Here is a 20,929-nt window from a genome sequence, read left to right as displayed (position 1 = left end):
ATAACAAACATGTTGATTTCAAGTCTACGAATGCTATGAAAACATGTTTAACTCTCAGATGACCTAGTGTTGTGATTATCTGAAATTATACAGGATTATTTTTTCTACAGAAAGGAAAGGTCAAGATATCTCAATTAAAAAACAAACTATTTGAAAGAAAACATTGTCTATTTGAAGCATTTATGTTTCTAAATTATTAAACTTTGAACTGCTCTTCTGGATGCTGATGAAAGTTCAGAGCCTTTTTCATAAACAATACAATTAGTGCTCATCTTTCTGCAGTGTCATCAACTGCATGCAACATAGTTAATCGTCTTAGATTTAAACAAGTCATATACTGCACATTTAAATTCATATCCTACATTAACTTCTATTTTTAAATAGCCATTAATATTAACCCTTTTTCATTAAAAATGTTCATTCAAATATAGTCTTTACACTATAAACAGCTTAATAGAAACTGGGTGTAGCAAGTTAATAAAATAACATTAGTTGTAAGTACTACAAGAACAATTATGGTGTATATATATGCAAAAGCAGCATCCAAAAGAATTTCTTTTGAAATAAATATTAAAAATAACTAGAACAATTATGACATCATAGAGGTGATTCTGCAAAGTCCTCCTGCTATAATGCGAAACGCAAGTATTCCTAAGACTAATGACATGACAAACTGCAGTTCCAATTCAGATTATCCACTGTCAGCCTACCAACTGGCTTGTTGCTTTAGCTTTTCTTTATTCCTTCAGTAATTTGTATTTGTTTTTCTTGGATTACTGTACCAAAGCAAGGATGGGCATATAATGCTTATAAGTCACAGAAATACAGGCGCAAAAATCCAATCAAAATTAGTTTTGCAATATATTAAGTAACGATTAGTCCATACCTGTACCTATTGAATTCAGGTACGCATTCACATCAAAATTGAGTTGATGTTTTGCTATGCCCTTACCATTATTTTATATATCTACTTTACTTCTTGAGCCATATAGATGAAAATGCAGTTATGCCCCTTGATGCACGCAGCCACCAAGGGACAGAATTACAAGTCAATGTTCTTTATTCCTGTTTATGTTTTAAGTTCCAAGAATTACTATCATGAGTACAATGAAGGTCTTTTAGCAGTATGCTGACATGAAAGAAAAGTTCAGCTATGTTGTTTAATTGTGTATACTCCAGTGCTAGGCAACTCTCCAGACCTTACTGCAAACATTGTTTAAGGTTCATCCAGACGAGCACAGTAATGAAGCTTACGCTTTTCATGCTTAGCTTTAAATGACAATTGCTTTTCTTTATGGTTTTATGCTCACTTGTACAGATGCACAGTTACAGACATATCCAGCTGACCTTTTTATTTTATGGAATGATGGGTTGTCTTCCTAAGCCCTGGTCTAAATTTTCCTGGACTGAGAACTGATCTGTCACCTTTTGCTAGCTTCTCTGGAGAATATATTCATCACAGCCTAACAAAGGGCAATATATGTTTCATAAGAAAAAAAGTACGTATTCAACAAACATATTGTTGAATATTTTAAAGGAGCCAAAACCACTTAATAGGTCCACAAAATGTATGGTTTCCCTGAAAACATCATTCACGTTCTAACAAGCATGTAGGCACATAATAATGCAAAACTGGCACCAGTGACTCTAATGTATAATCATTATGAATTTATTTTTGTTAATGTAAAGACATCTTCCACTACAAAAATACACAGTTAGAGCCAAAAATATAGGACGTGTGCTCCCTCAATGGTAAATTGTTATTAGAAGTGCAGACTGGGTGTGTGTAGGCAGACAATTATGAGACAGAACACTGCATTCCTAAACTTCAGTTCAATATAAGAAGTTCATTTATTGTTCCAAGGACATAATTTACAGTGTTTCGAGTTTCTGTTATATAAGTGCTTTTGAATTTTATGCTCAGCAGGACAGAGAAATTTCACTGAAGAAATGGCTGCACATAGTCTTCATGTAAAATCTCTTTTCAGGGATGGGCACTGCAAGTTGTGCTTTTTGTAATTGGCTTTTAGTTTGCAACATGACAGAATAAGTAGGATAATATTTCTGCAGCCACAACTATATATCACTGTGAGATATATGTCTAAAAACTTATGCAAAGTTCAGCATACCTACATTTTTATAAACATAGTTGTTGGAATCTAGACAATTCAGAGCTATGGTAAACAAGCAAAATACCTCAGACCTGATCTGCAGAGGTCACATAGAACTTCAAATCTTTTATCATGTGAATATACTTGACTACAAGAATAATTCCAAATGCTAATTCGCATGATTAATCATTTTTAATATTGTTAAAGTTGATAGAAATTAAGTATTTGCAAAAAATAACATATCAGTTTGTTGGAACTGAGTTCTTTTGACAATGAGGTCTGACATTATCTCCCTAACTATTGAGATTTGCCTAATAGAACCCATTAGTCGCAGGATATTCAGTGCACATTATGCAATGAGTTTTCAAAAAAAGTAGTAGTTTATCTTACACCCAAGGATTATCACACAAAACACTACTACTACTACCCAGTTTGTTTATACCTCCTAAGTTCACTTTTGCTCCTGTGTTTCATCCAGACATGAAAGCCCATCATGGCAGTCATGCACCTCATGCAAAGGATTCTTGACATGTGTACAGGGCTGTCAGGGTGCTTTAGTAATATAATGAGTAACAACTGATAAGCTAAATCAACTACCAAGTACCTTGTAGTCTATCACATGCAGTGCCAAACCCAGCTTCCAGAGAAAATACTCCTGACCACCTGGGCTCATGTGAACAGAACCTCAGGTATAAGCAACAAACATAAGAAAATCTGTCTTTCCTTTACCATTTATTTCAACTAAACATGCTTTTCTATTTTTCACAAGAATTTGCTCTCTGTAGGTTTAGTTGGATCCTTAGCAATTCTTTATGTTGATCAAAGGCAACAGAGAAGGGTCTCCCAAACTATGAGAGCTGCTACACAAAACCATGATTCTCACTTCCCTGCCCCGGCACAATGCTGTAAGCAGGCAGAAGTGTCATGGGAAGAAGATGAGATGGATAGAATCTGTCCCCCATTAAACCTGACAAGGCTTCAGTTTGTACTGGGAATGGATTCAGGAAAAGTGAGTAGAGTTCACACTAGATAAGATACATCTGCTTGAGGACAAAACAGCTCATCTGTACCTGCAGATATCTGGGCCACAGTGAAAATGAGTAGTCAAGTACTTGTTGATCTTACATGCACTATGATGGACAAAGGAGTTCATAAATTTATCTGTTGTTTTCTGTAACTATTTTTTTTCTTTTTTAGTAAAAAACACACTGAGAATGCCTTAGTAAATGCTCCTGTTCTGACACCAATAAGAATTTTGGGATGTTCACTCCTTCCTTGCTGAAACAAGTATCTATGCTTGGAAATTGATTGCTTAAGATCAAAACTTCCAAACAATTGGAGTGAAGAAAAGAAGAATGTAAAAAGAAGTTAAAAACAGATACTTTAAAAAAAAAAAAACAAATACAAAATTCTAATAGATGAACTCAAGAAAAAAAAAATTCTGATTTCTTAAATATTACTAAAATTTTTAAAAAGCAGGAAATAGGAGCATACTTATTCAAATGTTTCATACATTTATGCTGCAATACACCTCCAAGAAGAAGAAAACATAGATTATTTACCTAATAATGGTCTCTTTTACTAGAAAAACATTTATTTTCATGTATTTCTAATGTGTAATTTGATTCTTGGTTCTTAGCTACGTATCAGTCATGGGATACATTCCACAGTTATGAAGTATTACCTTGAGAGATTTCATGCTTCCAAGCACACATCCGATTTCTGCCCAGGGATGCAAATGTACAATTCTCTTTGAGGTCTATAAGAGTCACAAAAGTAGAATATGCTAGAGACTGTAATTTTTTTTTTTCTGTATTTAGAGTCAAATTCTATTCAGCATTACTTATTTAACTCCATTTCCCTCCAATTTTAATTGGAGCACTATAACTAAGCAGTTGCTCTCATGTCAGCGCTTAGTGCAATTAAATTAAATATATGATATGTATACAGCACAGTTAAGGTAATTTTTATAAAGCTAAGCAACTTCACATCACTTTTCTGCATAACTTTTTATTTATAAACCTACTACTCTGTAATATAAATGTGTTCATATAATTATGTGTTTTGCATGACTGTATATCCTAGAAACCATTCAATTTAAAATTAAATTCCAGATACCTGTGTAACTTCAGTACTTAAAATTTTCAAGAAAGGGAACATCAAAATGAATGCAGAGAAACCTCATCTGTGTTCTGCCAAGTACTCTGGAGCCCAGTTCTGAACACTGCATGCAGGTAAAATGCTCACTTAGTGAGGTGAATATTCATTGTGCATTTATTTGCTTCTGATATTGCTGGATTTAGTCATATAATTAAAACTATGAAAATTATTAATTAGAGGACAATACAGTTAACAGAGCATTAGTTGACATGAGTTTAGCACATCAAGTCAGGCTTAATTAAGTCTTGTCTGCATTTGGAAATTTACCAGAACTACTTGGAAGTAACTCTTGATACGGATGGGTAGAAAAGTGAACATCTATGTGGGAATTTATAATGCTCACTAATTCTATAAACGTATTTCCTTATAAATACCATTTTATTTTTAAGTGTAGACAAACTCTAAATCTTATTAACATCAATATTCTGTTACTCTCTAACACTCCAATCTGTTTACTTCAGTATCATCAAACCTTCAATGCTTTGTCCTGAAAAGAATTAGGAACAGAAAGCTTGTGTATGCATAAAAATCGTATCAAATGAACAGTTTAAATATAACAACGTTTATAAATAACACCATGGGAAGGCAATCATATTTCAGTGGCTTTGAAAATAGATTAAGCTGATTTGGACAATGGTACTCTTATTCATAAGACGAAAGCTCTGCTCCCTTAAATTATTTGGGATTAATTATTCCAGAGTACCTAATAAACCTTTGTATCCGGTCTTCCACCACTGCTCGCTGTGCTAGTATCCTGCACAGTGCTTGCACAGCAGGTACTCCTCAAAGATCCCTGCAGTCAAAATAAAGGAACTCAATGCCAAATACCATTCTCAGAGGATCACTGCACACAAGAGAGATTCAGGATTAAACTCTACGCCACAAAACTGGAATTTTATAATTTTTTAAGGGCTAACATCATCAATACGACCAATAATTAAAAAACAAAACAAAACAAAAAAACACAAAAAGATACAAACCCAAAAGCTACAAAAAAGAGACAGTAAGCCTGAAAAAAATTAAAAGCATGTCTTGTTTAGATATAGTTGTGGTTTCAGCACAGCATACTCAAAGTGCAAAATCACTATTTATTATTTGTGATGCTTTTTCCATAAAATTGTAGCCCTTTTTGGGCAGTGTTGCTCCACAGAGGTAGACTGTGACAGAAAAATACAATCTCTGTTACCCATTTGTCATATCATGATCTCTACCATCTCTAAAGTTTATAGCACAGTAGAGAGTGATTTTGTCCACATCATGAAAAATATACATGAAAATATACAAATAATCCCATCTCAGTTATGGAAATGCTGTTTTCTGGTGGTGACTTTAGCACTTCAAAGCTTCTCTTGGTCCTGCTTTTCCCTCCAAGTGATTTTAACCTAAACAGGAAGCCCACCTCTCCACTCACCAAAGCAAGCAGGAATGATAATTCTAGACCAAATGCTCGACCTGCTCAGACTGCTAGGATGGACTTCAGCCTCTGAGAAAGCATGTTTCTGTATGTGTAAAGTTTAAAGGCATGAAAATATGCTACTATACATTTTAAGTTTCACTTGGGCTGATACACTGTATAATTTCAACAGAACTCTATTTTCCATGCATACTCTTCTAATTTTTTTATCTTGATACAGATGTCTTCTGATTTTTTTTTGTGTTTAGCCACTTTTGCCAGGATAGAACATTAGTAATACTCTGGGCAGTATGTGGATGCTAATTCCATTTAGTCCTTGCTATATTGTATATTTTCTTGGATTGAAACTCATGCCAGACCCATCAGGGTAATAGAACTCCTGAACACATAAAATATCAAAAAGAATAGCAACATTACCATGTAATTTAAGAGTGTGTTCAGGAAGTCTTTGCACTTACTCTAGTTTCACTGTAATAAGAAAACATATGTATAATCTACAAGAAGTAAAAAGAAATGGCCAAGTCTTCAATTCTGAGGAGTTTACCTCTGTGTCTACAGTATCACAGTATGGCTGCACCAGTTAAGAGGCAAAGATAACTGCCAAATATTCCCCACGAGTACGTTTTGTCCTCTCACAATCTATAAAAAACAAGGCCTTTCCCCAGAGGTCTTGCCTGTCTATTCCCCAAAAATCTCCATTGTTTTTGTAAAATTAACCTTTAATTCTTGCTGAACTTTAGCAGTCCCCATACTGAGTTCTTGCAGAATACTGCCTTCATTCTCCTTTTGTTGGAGATGCAACTCCCCAAGGTTGGCCTGGCACTGGAGGTAACTTCTTTGTGCCATGCTCTGGCACAGATGCCCAGCCTTTCTACTGAACTGTGCTTTTTCTCTTTCCTGCCCTTTTCTCTCATTCTTTTCCCTTATCTGTTCTCTTCAGCAATTTTCCTCTTTCAAAATTAGTTTTCCTCCTATTTTCCCTTCATCCAGCTTTGTATTTTTCACTTACATTTTTCCCTTTTTCTACCTCAAATGACAACACAAAGCTCTAGAGACAGGTCTATAGCCACCTTTAAAAGAACCTATTCAAACCACTTTCAGAGATAAACTCCATGCTAGGAGAACAAAGAAAGTAAAGCAGACTGGCCTGTGGAACCAGTCCCTTCTGTTTAAACCCAGTGATCCTGAGACCAGCTACTCTAGGTCTCTCAATGTAGGAGTAAGGACTAATAGCAGGTAATTCTTCCAAAGACATCTATGGCCTCAGTGAAGCCAAGATTGCAGAAAATTACAGAAACCAGATTACTAATCTACTGTTATCTCATTGACTTCTGAGCCTTGCTTTTCTTTCCTCTTTTCCAGATGCTATTCCTATAAGTATCAATTATCAAAAGATTCTCGCTAAAACTGTGAAATATTTGTCATTCCCAGACATGGCTCTCGGCTTTCTACTGCCAGAAATCCCAGCTCAGTCTCTTGACGTCCTCCAGTAATTAGGCAAGCCAGAGCTGCTCAGACTTCTACACAAATCTTGATACCACTGAGCCTTCTTTGTGCTGTCTCCAAGGGATCCAGAGCAAATGGATCCTGAATTCTGCTTTAAAGCTAGAGGCTGGCATGAACAATAATAGTCTGGTAAGATCTGGAGATTTTACAGCTCATTTCATTTGAAAAATGGGAAGATGTAATGAAATAAATATGAAAATTAATATTATAATATTGATTTTTTTTTTTTTAGGTAGGATTAAGATTCTGGTGCATAACTTTTCTGCAAAGTCTAGATTCTATGGCCATTTAAGTTAGAGAACACATGAAGCTCACTATCAGTGTCAAGAGAAGCACTAATGTCTTATGAAAAAAATGCCATTTTACAGAGCAGTGCTTTCATTACACAGCAGCCACCCAGAATATTTTATAAACAATACACACATATACATACTTCACTAGGTTGCCCAATATCTAAGTTACTTGAAGCACAGGCTGTCCTGCAGAGTAGACACCACCACTGTCAAGGATTAAAGAATAGCAATAACTGCTTGATCCACAAAACTGAATCAACAGAGAATGTTTTACAACAATTGCTAGATACATCTAAACTATACATTCAACAAAACTTTTATAATGTTTATATGTAAGCATTAGGAACAACAATCAGGGCACAACAACAACCATATCTGCAGCATCTTCCTTGGACAATAAAAGCAGCTGGGTGAGATGCAGCATGTTTTCCTTTAACAGGAAAGATGGAATACATTTTGGAAGACAACACTCAGATAAAACCTTACTCTTAGAAGGGTGTGCTGCAGAAATGCCAGGAGTTCTGTTGCTTTACATATATGTGTTTTTAAATTTTATATCAATGTCAGTAAAGACCTTTATACTAATCTTGACAGAGATGAAGACTGTAAGCATGCATGGAAAATGTTCCATTGTATTTTATTTTATATGATGTCATTGTGGTTTGGCTTTTTAAGGGAAAAAAATAGCTATCATTAATTTGTTCATTATTCAATTATTTATCTGATCTGGAATTTCACTCCCAGTATTAAAATAATGAAAGTAGGAGCAGATATAAAATATGCATAGTTGCTTTTCTGCCTCCTCTTGAAGCATCATGGCAAAGTAAACCTCTGTCATTCTTTCTTTTTTTACCACCTTTTTTTGCTGTTTCTCACAGAAAGATCCATGACTAATTAGCATCTACATGTTAGATGCTGCGTAACACTCTTCCCTAGTCCCAAACCTTCAACCAAATAAAGTCTAGGAATAGCATTTAAAAAAAATGCATTTAAAAGCAGAAACATTGTCAGTGCACAAATGTGTCTCCCATTTTTTCCAAATTCTGTATTTTTATACAAACCTTCACTTTTATTATGTTCAGATAGCCCAGTCACCATGAAGGTGATAACACTCAGGGATAAAGGAGGACATAAATAAATGGCCAGTTACGTCATTTGTTTCTGTGGTAATGACTTGGAGTAATAACGCTGCTGTCTCCATAGCTTTCTAGCCATGTGGACGAAGTCATCTTAAGGCCAACTTAATCCTGTTTTAGGACCCTAAATACATATTCTGACACATAACAAGAAACTTGATTTTCAGAATTATTGAACAACTATGATGACATCAGTTAGCAGTGCAGAAATGAAATGACATTTGGTAGGCTGTACATGTACATCGTCAATCTGTCTGAAAAGCTTTTTTTTTTTTTTTTAAATCTAGTAGAAGCAGCATCTTTAAGATTATCTTCATGGTTTGGGATCATAGAAGCTTCCTATTATTATAACTGCCACTGAAAATCCTCAGAAAACATGGGGGAGTGAGTATATAAAAAAGACACTGGAAAGAACTGTTAATCAAAGCAGAGCCTGCTAAAGAAGCTGGGTGGGTGGGTTTGGAAGCCCTTCATATATCCATAGATTCTGCAGTTGATGAACTCATTGTAAACTGGAAGAAAAGTCACTTGAGGTATAGCAGAATTGTCAGTGAAGAGCAACAGGAACACAGTAATTTTCCCCGTGTTTTCTACTAGAAACTCAGAATACTGCCTTCCCTTAATACTCGTTGCTGTTCCTCTGAATAATGTCCACTTGGAAAGAACAGGTTAATTATTGTTTTAATGCCTGAGACAAAATTCAGATTGGGTGCAGGAGCAAGAAATGTCAGCTTGGTATGAGAATGTCAGTTTGGTATGAGAATGTATACACATCTGTCACAATTTACAGCAGTTTTGTAGCACTGTAATGTTCTGCCGAGAGAAGAACAAACAAATAGACAAACTTAAAACCTTAAATTTTAAGCAGCTTTAAAAAATGGTATTTGCTAAAAAGGAATCAGGGAATTTACATGTTGAAGAGATTATTGAAATGTCATTTGCACATTTGTAGAATGAGTACTCTGTTAAGTAGAAAATGGGAATTGCTTCTATACCTTTCCTTTCCAAATACCCTACCACAGCTTACAATGATGAAGTATAGAAGGAACAGTAATAGTTACTTTAAAGTCTTTTATACTAATGATAGTTATCAGGATCTACCTTATAGAATCACATACTAGTTTGGAAAGGACATCTGGAGGCCATCTAGTCCAACTTCCTTTCAAGAGCAGGTTCAACTATATCAGATTGCCCAGTACCTTGTCCAGTTTAGTTATTACTATCTCCAACAGATTTCAGAACCTCTTTTAGCATCTGTTCAGGGGTTTGGCCACCCCTATGGTGAAAATAAAATGTTCTTTGTATCTATAATTTCCTCATTGCACAACTTGTGTACATTGTGTTGCATCCTATTGCTTATTCCCATCTATGATAAAACCATCTGTAGACCAGGGGAGAGCAATGAATGTCATTCACATTGATTTTAGCACAGACTTTGACATTGTGTCCCACTATATTCATCTGACATTATCATCTGGACAAGTGGACAACTACATCATAATGCAACTAACAGGATAGCAAGGCTCAGTGAATCACAGTTAATACCTGAAGGCCAGTACCAAGTAGAACACTACAAGTGCCTATCTTTGGATAGTGTGTTTAGCATTTTTTTATATGAGAGAAGTGCAAAGTTCTGCACCTGGGAAGGAAGAGTCCCTTGCAGTGTTATATGCTGGGGACTGCCTGGCTGGGAAACAGCTCCTCTGGAACAGACAATGAGGGTTGAGGCAGACCACAAACTGAGCATGAGCTGGCATTAAGGTGTGCCTCGTGGGCTGCATCCAGGTGAGGGAAGTGACTATCCCCCCATTTGATACACCCCATTTAGAATACTATATGGCACTTTCAGGCCCCAAGTAAAAGAAACACTTGGATGAGCTGGAGCAAGTTCAGTGAAGGGCTGTCAAGATGGATGGGGCCTGGATCACATACTCTGTGAAAAACTGGAGGAACTGGGCTTGTTCAGTCTGGAGAGAATGATTTGGAGAGACTTAATCCATCAGTAAGCATAAACTGTAACAAGAGATGTTCAGACAGAGGGGGGGGGGGAAGTCACCATGAGGACAGCCATCATTAGATCAGGTTGTACAGACATGCTGTGCTTTCAAGACCAGACTGGGTAAGACCCTGAGCTACCTGGTCTGATCTTGTAGGTGACACTGCTTTGAGGAGAAAGTTGGATTAGAGAGCTCCTAAAGTCCTTTCCAACCTGAATTATCCTGTGAACCTATCCCTGCCTACCTCCAAGAAGGGTCTAGTTCCACCTTGTCTATACATGCTGATTTGATAGATTTAGTCAGCAGTTAGATCTCCATTTAGCCTTCTCCTCTTAAAGCTAAATAAAGCCATTTCTTGGACCTGGGGATAAAACAGGGAAACACACATTCATCAGAGGAGGGGAAAAAACCTCACCCAAATAGAGATATGCAAGGAACAGAGAACAACCTAAACTTAAGCACTGAGTATACCATCCTGTAAAATACCTAAACAGCAAGAATAGTGAACTGGGGAAAGGAATGTGGGACTGAGAACAAAGAAACTCCTTCTATTATTCAAGATGCCTGTGTTAACGGAAACTGGATTTTGACTACTCTTTGTCAATAATTCAGCTACATCAAAGAAACAACTAAGTACCACCAGTTTTTTCCTTCTACCTGGAACAATAAGAATCTGAATTTTTGGCTAACTGACTGTGTCTAAAGTAAGAGGCATTCTGGAGTCTTTGACTCTATTAACCGAGATGTTTCCCCCTCCAAAATGCTCCCATGCATTCTCCTTACTTTAATATGCAGTTGTCAGAAGTAAACGGGCACTATTCATGAAATTCAAAGTTTATATCATAAACGCTTCTTAAATGTTTTTTCTAGGAGACAGAATGTTTTAGCTAGTACTTTTCCAAATGAGTCACCAACACCCTTGTCTTAATTCTGCAGCTGCTGCTAATTTGAAGTGCCAGCCTTCTCTCCTCTTTCCTCAGAATGAAATAAAATATCAATGTTGCACTGTGCTGAAAATTGAAAGTTAGCTGTAACACTATGCTACAAGGCCTCTGGAAGGCCTATTTACATTTCTTTCATTCCTCTCAGGCCTATACCTAACTTTAATGCCCTCAGCAACTTACTTCACACTTTCTTTCATGCTCTTCAGTTGTTAGAATGAATGATAGACTGAAATGGCTTTCTAACACTTAGTGCACCAACATTCAACACAATTTAAAACAGCAGTAGAGAAAATAAAGTCACAGAAAAATTATACTAGCAGTTATCTGCATATATATGAAATCAACAAATTTTGGTAACGTAAGAGTTGCGTTGTATCTTCCTTTGGCATGGATCTTTTGCTCTTTCAGCCAAGGACATGGAAAGCCTTCTCTTTAGAACAGTTAAGCACCACCATTTTTGCTGTACAAAAGTGAGACTCTAGAAGGTGGACTTTTAAAAGAAGCAACTTCCTCCCTCCATAGCTATGCAAATCTCAAACCCCTTAAGTATCTCATTAGGCACTCCACTGTAAAAATGTTTTACAGTTGTTTTTTTTGGGTTAGTTTTCAGCCAAACCTTTTTCTTGATGTTGATAATACAAATGCTAGTTGCAGCACAAGGAAAGGGACAGGAATGAGTTGCTGGGGGCAATGGGGAAAGACTCAACTGCCCTTCTTGGCTGTTGTGCATAGTTATGTAAAATTAAAGTGATTATGTAGCTATGGCCTGAGGGATAGAAGAGGTCACGGATACTACTACAGCCTATAAACTGCTACAGAAATTGTGTCAGTGTGCGTTGCCAAGAGACAAGTAAGGGAATTCAGTTCTTGACCTGTAGTAAAAGCCACAAAATGAATCCTGTTCACTCTACGTTGTTCACTTCTTTAACAAAGCAGGTGAATTTCCAGTAGAAATATTTATGACCACTACTTTACAGAGGCCATGGAAAGTCTACACAACACAGCAAAAATGCATACATAATTTGTAGCATATTTTTGGCTGAATCTAAGCATGTATCTTCAAAGGACTATTTCTCAAGCCAAAGCATAATTCCATGAAAAACAACTTATTTTTTAAACCATTGTTATTCATTTGTGATTACAGCTTCTTGGAAGACTAAGACTGAAATACGTAACTGTACCAAGCTATATTTTCCAGTTTATTACTCTGCCTTTGTTCAAAATTCTTTAATGCTATCACAATCAAGTGTCCTTCATTACAATCACTGGATTAGTAGCATCTATTCCTTTTCTGAGTGATGCATCTATCAACATTGACAGCTCAATCTGCTGCTCAGATTTTAAAGCAGCTTAAAAATGGTGTCCAAGGTGGGTTTTTTTAATGTATCTCCTGCATATTTTTCTGAAATGTTTTATGGAAAAATAGATTTAGGGGAAAAAAAAAAAAACTTTAGTATACTGTATTATTCTCCATTGGAAAATTTCAGTATTTTTTTCCATTTTTCCTTTGTTCCTTCAAAACTAAGTGGAAGCTTAGAAATTGACCCTCAAGAAATTTCATCCTGAGACTGAGGCCTAAAGTTTTATGCTTAAAATAGAAGCAAAGTGTTGGAAGCACATACGAATCCAAACAGCATGCTTGATCCTGGTTTAAAAGTAATGAGAAAAAAACTAGTCACTACCAAGAGTAACAGTTGAGCTGTGTAAGAAAACATACTTTAAAGAACTATTTTATTCAAAGAAAATTAACTTCTTCCCCTACAAACTTACTGCACAGCTTTCATGACTGCCTTGGGATCCTGCACTGAAGTTAAACCTAGAAAATACACTAGTACAAATCAGACATACTGTGTACTTCTGGTCTCTTACAGTTCTTGCCTAACTACTGAATATAAATTCAATGGATGCAGTTTTGGAACATACTCTATGCCTTGGGGGGTCAACAATCAAACACAAAAGGCAAACAGTACTGAACAAATTGTAGAAGCCCTTTTCAAGTCATATATTGGTTTATCACTTTTCTGTAAAAGGCAGTCCCTTAAGACTATCAGACTCTGGATCTGACTCCTACATCAGCAGTAAAGGTACTACTAAATCAAGAACACAAGGGCAGAAGACTTTGCTAACATTTGTTAAATAAGGCAAATCACACACTATCAAATTAAGCCCCAAGCACAGTGTAGTCTAGGAATGAGTTTAGTCTCAAACTTCTAGAAATTAAAAGATAATAAGGATCTGACATTTCTACTATTAAGGATGGTGGGGAAATATTTTTTACTTTGTCACGTGCAAATTCAGTCTCCAGTGCATATATATTTCTACCATTCCCCTCTCTAAGGAGGTTTGATTAAGGAAGGAAGTTGTAGCTTTTTTAAAACTCTTTTTAAAAGATTCCCTAGAAAAAGTACAAAATTAGCACATCTTATGGAAGCCACTGATAATTCTCCTTGATTCCAGTCCCCATCTCACAAAATGTGTTGCACTATGCTCCTCCAAAGTGAAGAGTATGAATATTGAGTGATTGTGCATCACCTCCAAAATAAGCATGGTCAGCATAACTCAAGCATGAGTCAAGTTTCTAGTAAATAAAATGTTGCTTATCTGAAATCTAAGGCAAAACTCACGCTGACTTCAATGAAGTCACTCTTCAAGATGATGATGTTGTGAAGTGTTTCTACATTTAATAGTTACAATGACATCCATTAACATACATGATACATTAACATGTATCAAACGGAATATCTAGGTTGAACATTTTCTGAAGCCACTACTACTAACAATCTGGTTACGTCCTGCTACAAATGCATATTGGCCCATGGGGCTAATCTTACACTACTCAAGAGAGGCCATGACACAGAGTACTTCAAAACTGGAGTAATTTGAAGCAAGGAGGAGAAACATTTGCAGAGCTTTCTATGAACTTTGCTCTATCATTTCCACAAAGGCTTCTTCAACTTTTGCATATACAAAAATTATTCTTCCAAGAAATACTTTCTGAAGTACATATTTCTAGTTCATAGCAAGCCACCTAAACTAACCTTCAAAAGTTAAAAAGAGCTGTAACTGGGACAAGGACAGAGATGCTCCACAACAAATAAGCTAGCTAGAACAATTACATGAAACAATCAAATCCACTGGCTTGTCTGATGGATGGATGCAAACAGGCACTCTCAGCTTTGGACTGGGATGGTTAGAAGAAGACAAAATGCTCTTTCTAGAGAACACTCTTAATATCTTGACATTTTACATCCCCTGAGATTATTTTATAGAGCCAGAGGAATAACCTCACCATTGACACTCTCGAGCTTTTCCTAAAAATTGGTACATTTTATACTTCTTTTTTTCCCCCAACACTTTTTGAGGGAATGTTTTGGATAGTTGCGCAGTAACAGCTCAGACTGACCAGAATGGGAGGGAACATGTGCAAAAGGCTGAAGAGGGTAAGAGGACCAGGTAACTGCAGAGCCAAAAAGTTTGACAACAGCTAACCTTTAGGGATTTTGGTTTTTTTAAAGAAACAGAGAGATCATAATTATGGACAATTAATTTAACTTACCACAATGAGAAGTGCACAAATTATTTCTATCCAAGCTTACAAACACACATATACCATGTTAGTGTAAACTTGCCTACTCCTACATAGATTTTGCTGCCACACTGCATATAGAATAAATCTAAATAACTGATTAGAATTAGTAACCATTTATTCTGATTAAAATCAGTTCATAAGCAAGCAAAACTTTTAAAGAGGCGATAAACCTGTGCTTGTCACAGAAGTCAGTAAAGGTATTCATTAGCAGCAAAGCCTAAGACAGTCCTACCACTTCTGCTTTAGAAGCATCTAAACCACAAGGTTCTACATCAGTCTGTTAACTTCCTACACTGACAGTAAACTTTGGATTACCCAGTGTCTCCTAATAGGAAAGTTTCATACCTGCTTTGTTTAATACTACAGGAAGTTTCCTGTTAACCAATTTCCTACTTACTCTGCCATCAACAGGCCTGGATAAAATGTCCCCATTTTAAAGTTTGCTGTCACAGCCCGCAAGCTTTTGACATGACAGAATCTGCCTGCTCAGTAGAAGTCTACATCAGTCTACAGTCCTGCTTAAACCTACACAATCTTCTAGAAATACTGGTTTTTTTCATAGCTGCCAGAGCACTAGTCTTGCAGCTACCAAATTACGTACTTAGAAGCCCACCCTAAGGTAATTTAACAAGATTCACAAGATTTCCTTTCTTCTGGGTTGTTGTTACCTAATACCATTCAAAAGTAAGAGAATTCAAGTATCACATAAATATTATCTGTGGCTGTTAAATGCTTGCACTTAAACCATGCTGTCTATAGGAAATTTTGCCAGTTTCTCCCAACTCTCTCTTATACAAAGAACTTTCCTTTAGGATTCATAAAAATAGTCATATTGTTGCATTCTAGTCCAAGGAAAAAAACAATACTACAGTTAGTTATCCTAATTTATTTATAAATCATTGTGTGCATTCTGTCCCTGAATTCCACTTGATATTTAGGTAAAGGAAAACAAAACATCAACTGATTTTTCTTACTTGACCAAAGCAAACAGATCATGGCCTAGAATATATATATATACATTTGTATTAGTGTATGTGTGTGCACTCTGTCTTGTTAAATGTTACAATACTTTGCCCAGCACAATCAGATTTTACTCCTGGTCAGAGAGGCCTTTAAGCAATAGTAAAACACATACAATCTTAATTAGCATCACTTTCTAAAACGTTGAGTTACAGAATCCTTTCATTACAAATAAAGTATTAGGGAAATGAAATACAACTGAGTTGAAACTTGTAAAGCAATGTTACAGAAATATTGTTAAAGAAAGTATCTAAAACTTTAGAAACATCCATTGAACTTGGAAAATACTTTTGATGTCCTCTGATACACCATACAATGCTGCAATACAGGAACTATCCTAAAACATACATTCATTAGAAGACATGAAAGTTTAACAGATATGTCAAACATATCATTTGCTAGACTAAAAAGCGTGGCAGTCCCAAAAATGCAAAAGGTTTTACAAGCTTCAGCTTGAAACCATCTCAAACTATTTTCATTGCCATAATGATTTTTCACATTAAAAGCCTTACACCTTCTTCCAATGTTTATTTTGTTCTTTGAATTTAAGTCTGTGGTTTCACTGATCTCTTTCAATGCTGAGCTCCCTAAGACTAGGGGGAGGGAGGTGCTGAATCACAGCAAATGTTTATATTTTCTCCCGGAATATATGACTGAACCATTTGGATACTTTGTGAATAACATTGTAAAGATCATAACAGGCAAATAGAAAATCTGTTTTTAAAATCTACAACATATTTTGTAGCAAATAGAATAGCTGACACATCAACATTTTAACCTAAAGAGACACTAGTAATGTATGTTAGTTCTAATGACTAGATTTGAGCTCTCTACTGAAAACGTCTTCAAGCAATTCCTATCATATCCTAATTATCAATTAGCAGTTTATTAGTCACCAGATTTTCCATCATTACTTAAATAAGGATAAGATAGGAAGCAAAACTTCTAGTTTCAAAATCTCTTACATCCCCCAGTGTAATCATGTACCATTACTGTTCATATATTCAGCAAAGGCTATTCAATTCTATTATAATTTGTGCGTGATAAAAAAGAAACATTTCTCCAGAATTACTGAAATAGTTGATGTACAGGACAATGGGTTGTTTTAGGGCCCAAAGAACAGAACAGCAGAAAATTATTGAATTATTTTTTCTACTTGTTCAGAGAGGATCCATAGTGTGAAAATTGCTTATACTAGTGAACTCCGCATACTTGAATATCAAAACTTAGTTACAGGTCCTTTTTATTTATACTAAGGAGACACCTTTTTTCTTTTATAAAATCAAGATCTCTATAAAAGGGAAACTTTCACTGGATCCCAGATACTCGATTTCCTGTGCGTAAGTCAAACGGCTGTGTGTTCTTTCTGCTGAAGCAGAGTAACGTAATTTCAGGCTGTATAATTTCATAGCAAAGACTGCAAGATGTTTTGAAGATGTCACTGACTGTAATACAAATCAATATTAAATTACCTGCACAGGAAACATTTTGAAAAGATGGTCTATCAAGCTTTCTCATAGGATCATGTATTTCTAGGATCATACTCTAATAACTACAGTAAGCTATGACAGTTTATCTTCCTCTTCAATTATTTACAGCTCAAAAAAGACAAGTGACATTGCTTTATATACATTCAATGTTAGGAACTTGGTTCGTAACTTACTACTGCCACACAAAATCATAAAGATAAAAGTTTCTGAACAAAAACATCTTTTTCCTTTGATAATATTTATGTAGTCATAGAGCTGAGTGAGGCAAAAGGCCATCCCTTAGGCACTCTACCTTTCTTTAAAATAATGCATTAAAAATACTTATCTAAACAATACTTAAGTGATTACTCTGCAGCATAATCTTTAAATGGCTACTGATGTCAATTACACATTTATGAGATTAGTAATTTCAAATCACGTAGGACCTTCATCATACTTCTATCAATTTCTGTATATATGAAAGAACATTTCAAAGCCCTCTCATTGCTGACTTGCAAAATGTCTCATGACTGCCAAACTGAACTTATTTTTCAGCCAAACAGTATAAATTACATTTCACAATATAGTAACACAGAATACAATAAGAGCCTATAAGTGTGCAGATAAAGGAAATTCTTTTCCTGTCATTGCCATACAGTCAGGACCCTTCAATATCCAAAAAAAGGCAACAAAACCCCCCAAACAAACACAAAAACCAACTAAACCAAAAAGCTCACAAGAAAAAACCCAGATGCCATGGTTATAACCTGTAAAAAAGTTCACACTTTGAAGCATCATATGGGTCTGTTTTGATTTGTGAGGAGTGACACTGGTGTTTGGAGAAGCTTATGCTCAATGTTCCAGACAGCTGATGCAACCACCTCTGCATCTGCCAGTTTGCAGTATGATGCTTCTAGAGCGGTGGGACTGGCTGCCCTTAACAGACTTGAAGGAGAAAAGGAAAAGAGGAAAAAAAAAAAAAAAAAGGTGGAGATCCACCACCACCAGAACTATCATCAATTCTCCCGCAAACAACAGCTATCCCTGTACAACATTTGCCATCAAGAGCTAAACTATTAATGTAATTTTAATCCAGTTTTGAACTAGAGGGTGGCAGCTTACAAAGGTCCAACTAAACGGACAATGAGCATCCATCAGAGTCCAGCACCCTCCTCAGCGTCCGTATGTGAGGGGAAGTACGGCCATCCCCACCACAGCAATCAGCACGCCCTGCCGCCCCCCAGGATGTCAGCGCACCCCCGCCCCTGCGGAAAGTGCGACTACTGACAATGGACAGCCCCAGTACGGAGCCTGCCAGCCAAAGTTTGGGTCGTTTCCCTGCGTTCAAGAAGGCTGCACTAGGTGAAGGCAGCGGGAGCGGGGCCCCGCAGAGCTTTCTCTGCAGCGGAGTGGCCGAGGACGTGGTTGGGAAGGAGGAGACACGCCGGGAGCCTTGGGGAAGAGGAGGGACCGCCGGCGGGAGGGAGAAGGCGAGAGGGAAGAAGACAGGTCGGAGACGGCACAGCGGGAGCGAGGGGAAGGGGTGGGAGCCCGGCGGCCCCTGAGCGGCCCGGGGGTTCCCGGAGACGCTCCCGAGGCGGCGGCTGGCGGCAGGAAGGGGCTTCCGGCTCTTTCCTGTCTCCATCCCCCTGTGCAACCTGACCGCCTCCCTGGGCCGTGCCCCTCTCCGTGGAGCCCCCGTCCGGGCTCGGCCCTGGCCATTCGCCCCGGCGCGGGGCCAGCCTCAGCCGCACCGCAGTGTTCCGGCGTGCCGTACCCTACCTTCGCCTGCAGATACTGGGGGTAGTAGTAGGTGGTGTACTGGGGGTACATCTGCTGTTTCCACACTTTGCCCATGAAGCTGGAAATGTAGCCTGCAGTGCAGGGACGGGGGGACACTTTGGGGGGCTCCGGCCGCCTCTCTGTCTCTTCCTCTCCGGCGCCGGCTGCTGCTGCTTTTCGGCCGAGCCCAGACCTTCCTCCTCCACCCAAAAGCCACGGTGAAGTGGCGGCTGCGGAGGCAGACACTCTCGCTCAGTCCCCAGGAGTTGCTGCCAAGTCCCCGCCCGGCCGGGGCTGAGCAGCGGCGGCGGGCCGGCTGGCGGAGCGACGGCGCAGGGAGCGCTCAGGGGCCGGCACGGCAGCGGTGGCGGTGCCAGGCGGTGGGGCAGGGCTGGCGGAGGGAGGGAAGGAGGAGGGAGGGAAAGAGGGGACGAGGGGCGGCGCTTAGCCCCGCTCGGCGCCCGCCGTGCGACCACAGCCCGGCCAGGCGGCGGGGCAGCCCCCGCGGGGCACGGGGAAGCTATTCGGCGGCCGGCAGCGAGCGGGGCTGCTCAGCCGAGGTGCTGCTTTAGAGCCGGGAAAAGCTGCGGTGCCCGGAGGGGAGCGAAGCAGGGAGGGGGGTTTTCGCGTTCCGGAGGAGGAGGAGGGTTGCAGTGGTCGTATCGGCAGACAGCTCGGCTCTGACCTAATTAGCCGGGCTGTGCTTTGTTACCGCCTTTGCTCTTTGTGCATCATGTGGGGCAGGGCGTAGGCTTCAGGGGACAATGGGATACAATTTTGGAAAACTACCTTTGGCTTCGGTTCTGCCTGGTGATAGAGGGTCCAGTTATTTGCGGGGAGCAGAAAGGACTGCAGAGCTAAAATCAGATTACAGAACAGCAACCACAGAATCGGACCATACTCTCCGTCTGGCCCATGATACAGCCCTATCTTTGTACTTTTGCCAACGCTGCGAAGTAGTACGCTTCATTCTCAAACACAAGACATTTCAGTTCTGGTCGGTAGTAACAAATTTTTTCACTTGACTATTTTCTCTCTAAAAGATCATTTCCCAAACTTTGCAAGTTAGGACCAGCAGCACACTATAATTCACAGTTATTTATAAAAATCCCACTTAGCCCAGTGGGTTTACTTCTGAAAAATGTTTCTTTTCTACACAAAGACAGACTGATTCTCAGAGTTTTAGGCAGATACTATTTCTTTGTCACACGAATTAATAATTTTTTTGTTTGCAGTGTTGTTTTATTAGCAAATAATAGTCCTCCCAAGTGTATTAGCATCAGCCAAGCTAATTGTGATAATAGTGGAAGGAAACGTCAGGATTTGCAAGCATCCCAGTGCAATAGCAACAGCAGCCTTTCTGCAGTCATGAATCCCTGGTGCAGGCTGAGCAATGAGAGGTAACTGCAGATACTATTCCAAATTCTGTCTGAGTAGAAGACAATTACACAAATGACATTGCAGCTCTCTTGGCTAGCCATTGAGATCGTTTTACAATTTTTTTTCCA

General features: G+C 38.2%; 1 protein-coding gene across 1 annotated transcript in view; it reads right to left on the bottom strand.

The window, feature by feature from the left end:
- Nucleotides 1-19,496, bottom strand: part of RBMS1 (RNA binding motif single stranded interacting protein 1) — a 142,149-nt gene extending 122,653 nt beyond the window's left edge. The window contains exon 1 of the mRNA XM_054381449.1: nucleotides 19,422-19,496. Coding sequence (XP_054237424.1) covers nucleotides 19,422-19,496 — 75 coding nt within the window. The remainder of the gene's footprint in view (nucleotides 1-19,421) is intronic.
- Nucleotides 19,497-20,929: the final 1,433 nt, after the last annotated feature.

The sequence above is a fragment of the Indicator indicator genome, chromosome 5 (assembly GCF_027791375.1).
Source record: "Indicator indicator isolate 239-I01 chromosome 5, UM_Iind_1.1, whole genome shotgun sequence".
In the NCBI taxonomy this organism is placed as follows: Eukaryota; Metazoa; Chordata; class Aves; order Piciformes; family Indicatoridae; genus Indicator; species Indicator indicator.
The sequence above is the reverse complement of the archived record's forward strand: the minus strand, read 5'-3'. Positions and strand labels throughout refer to the sequence as shown.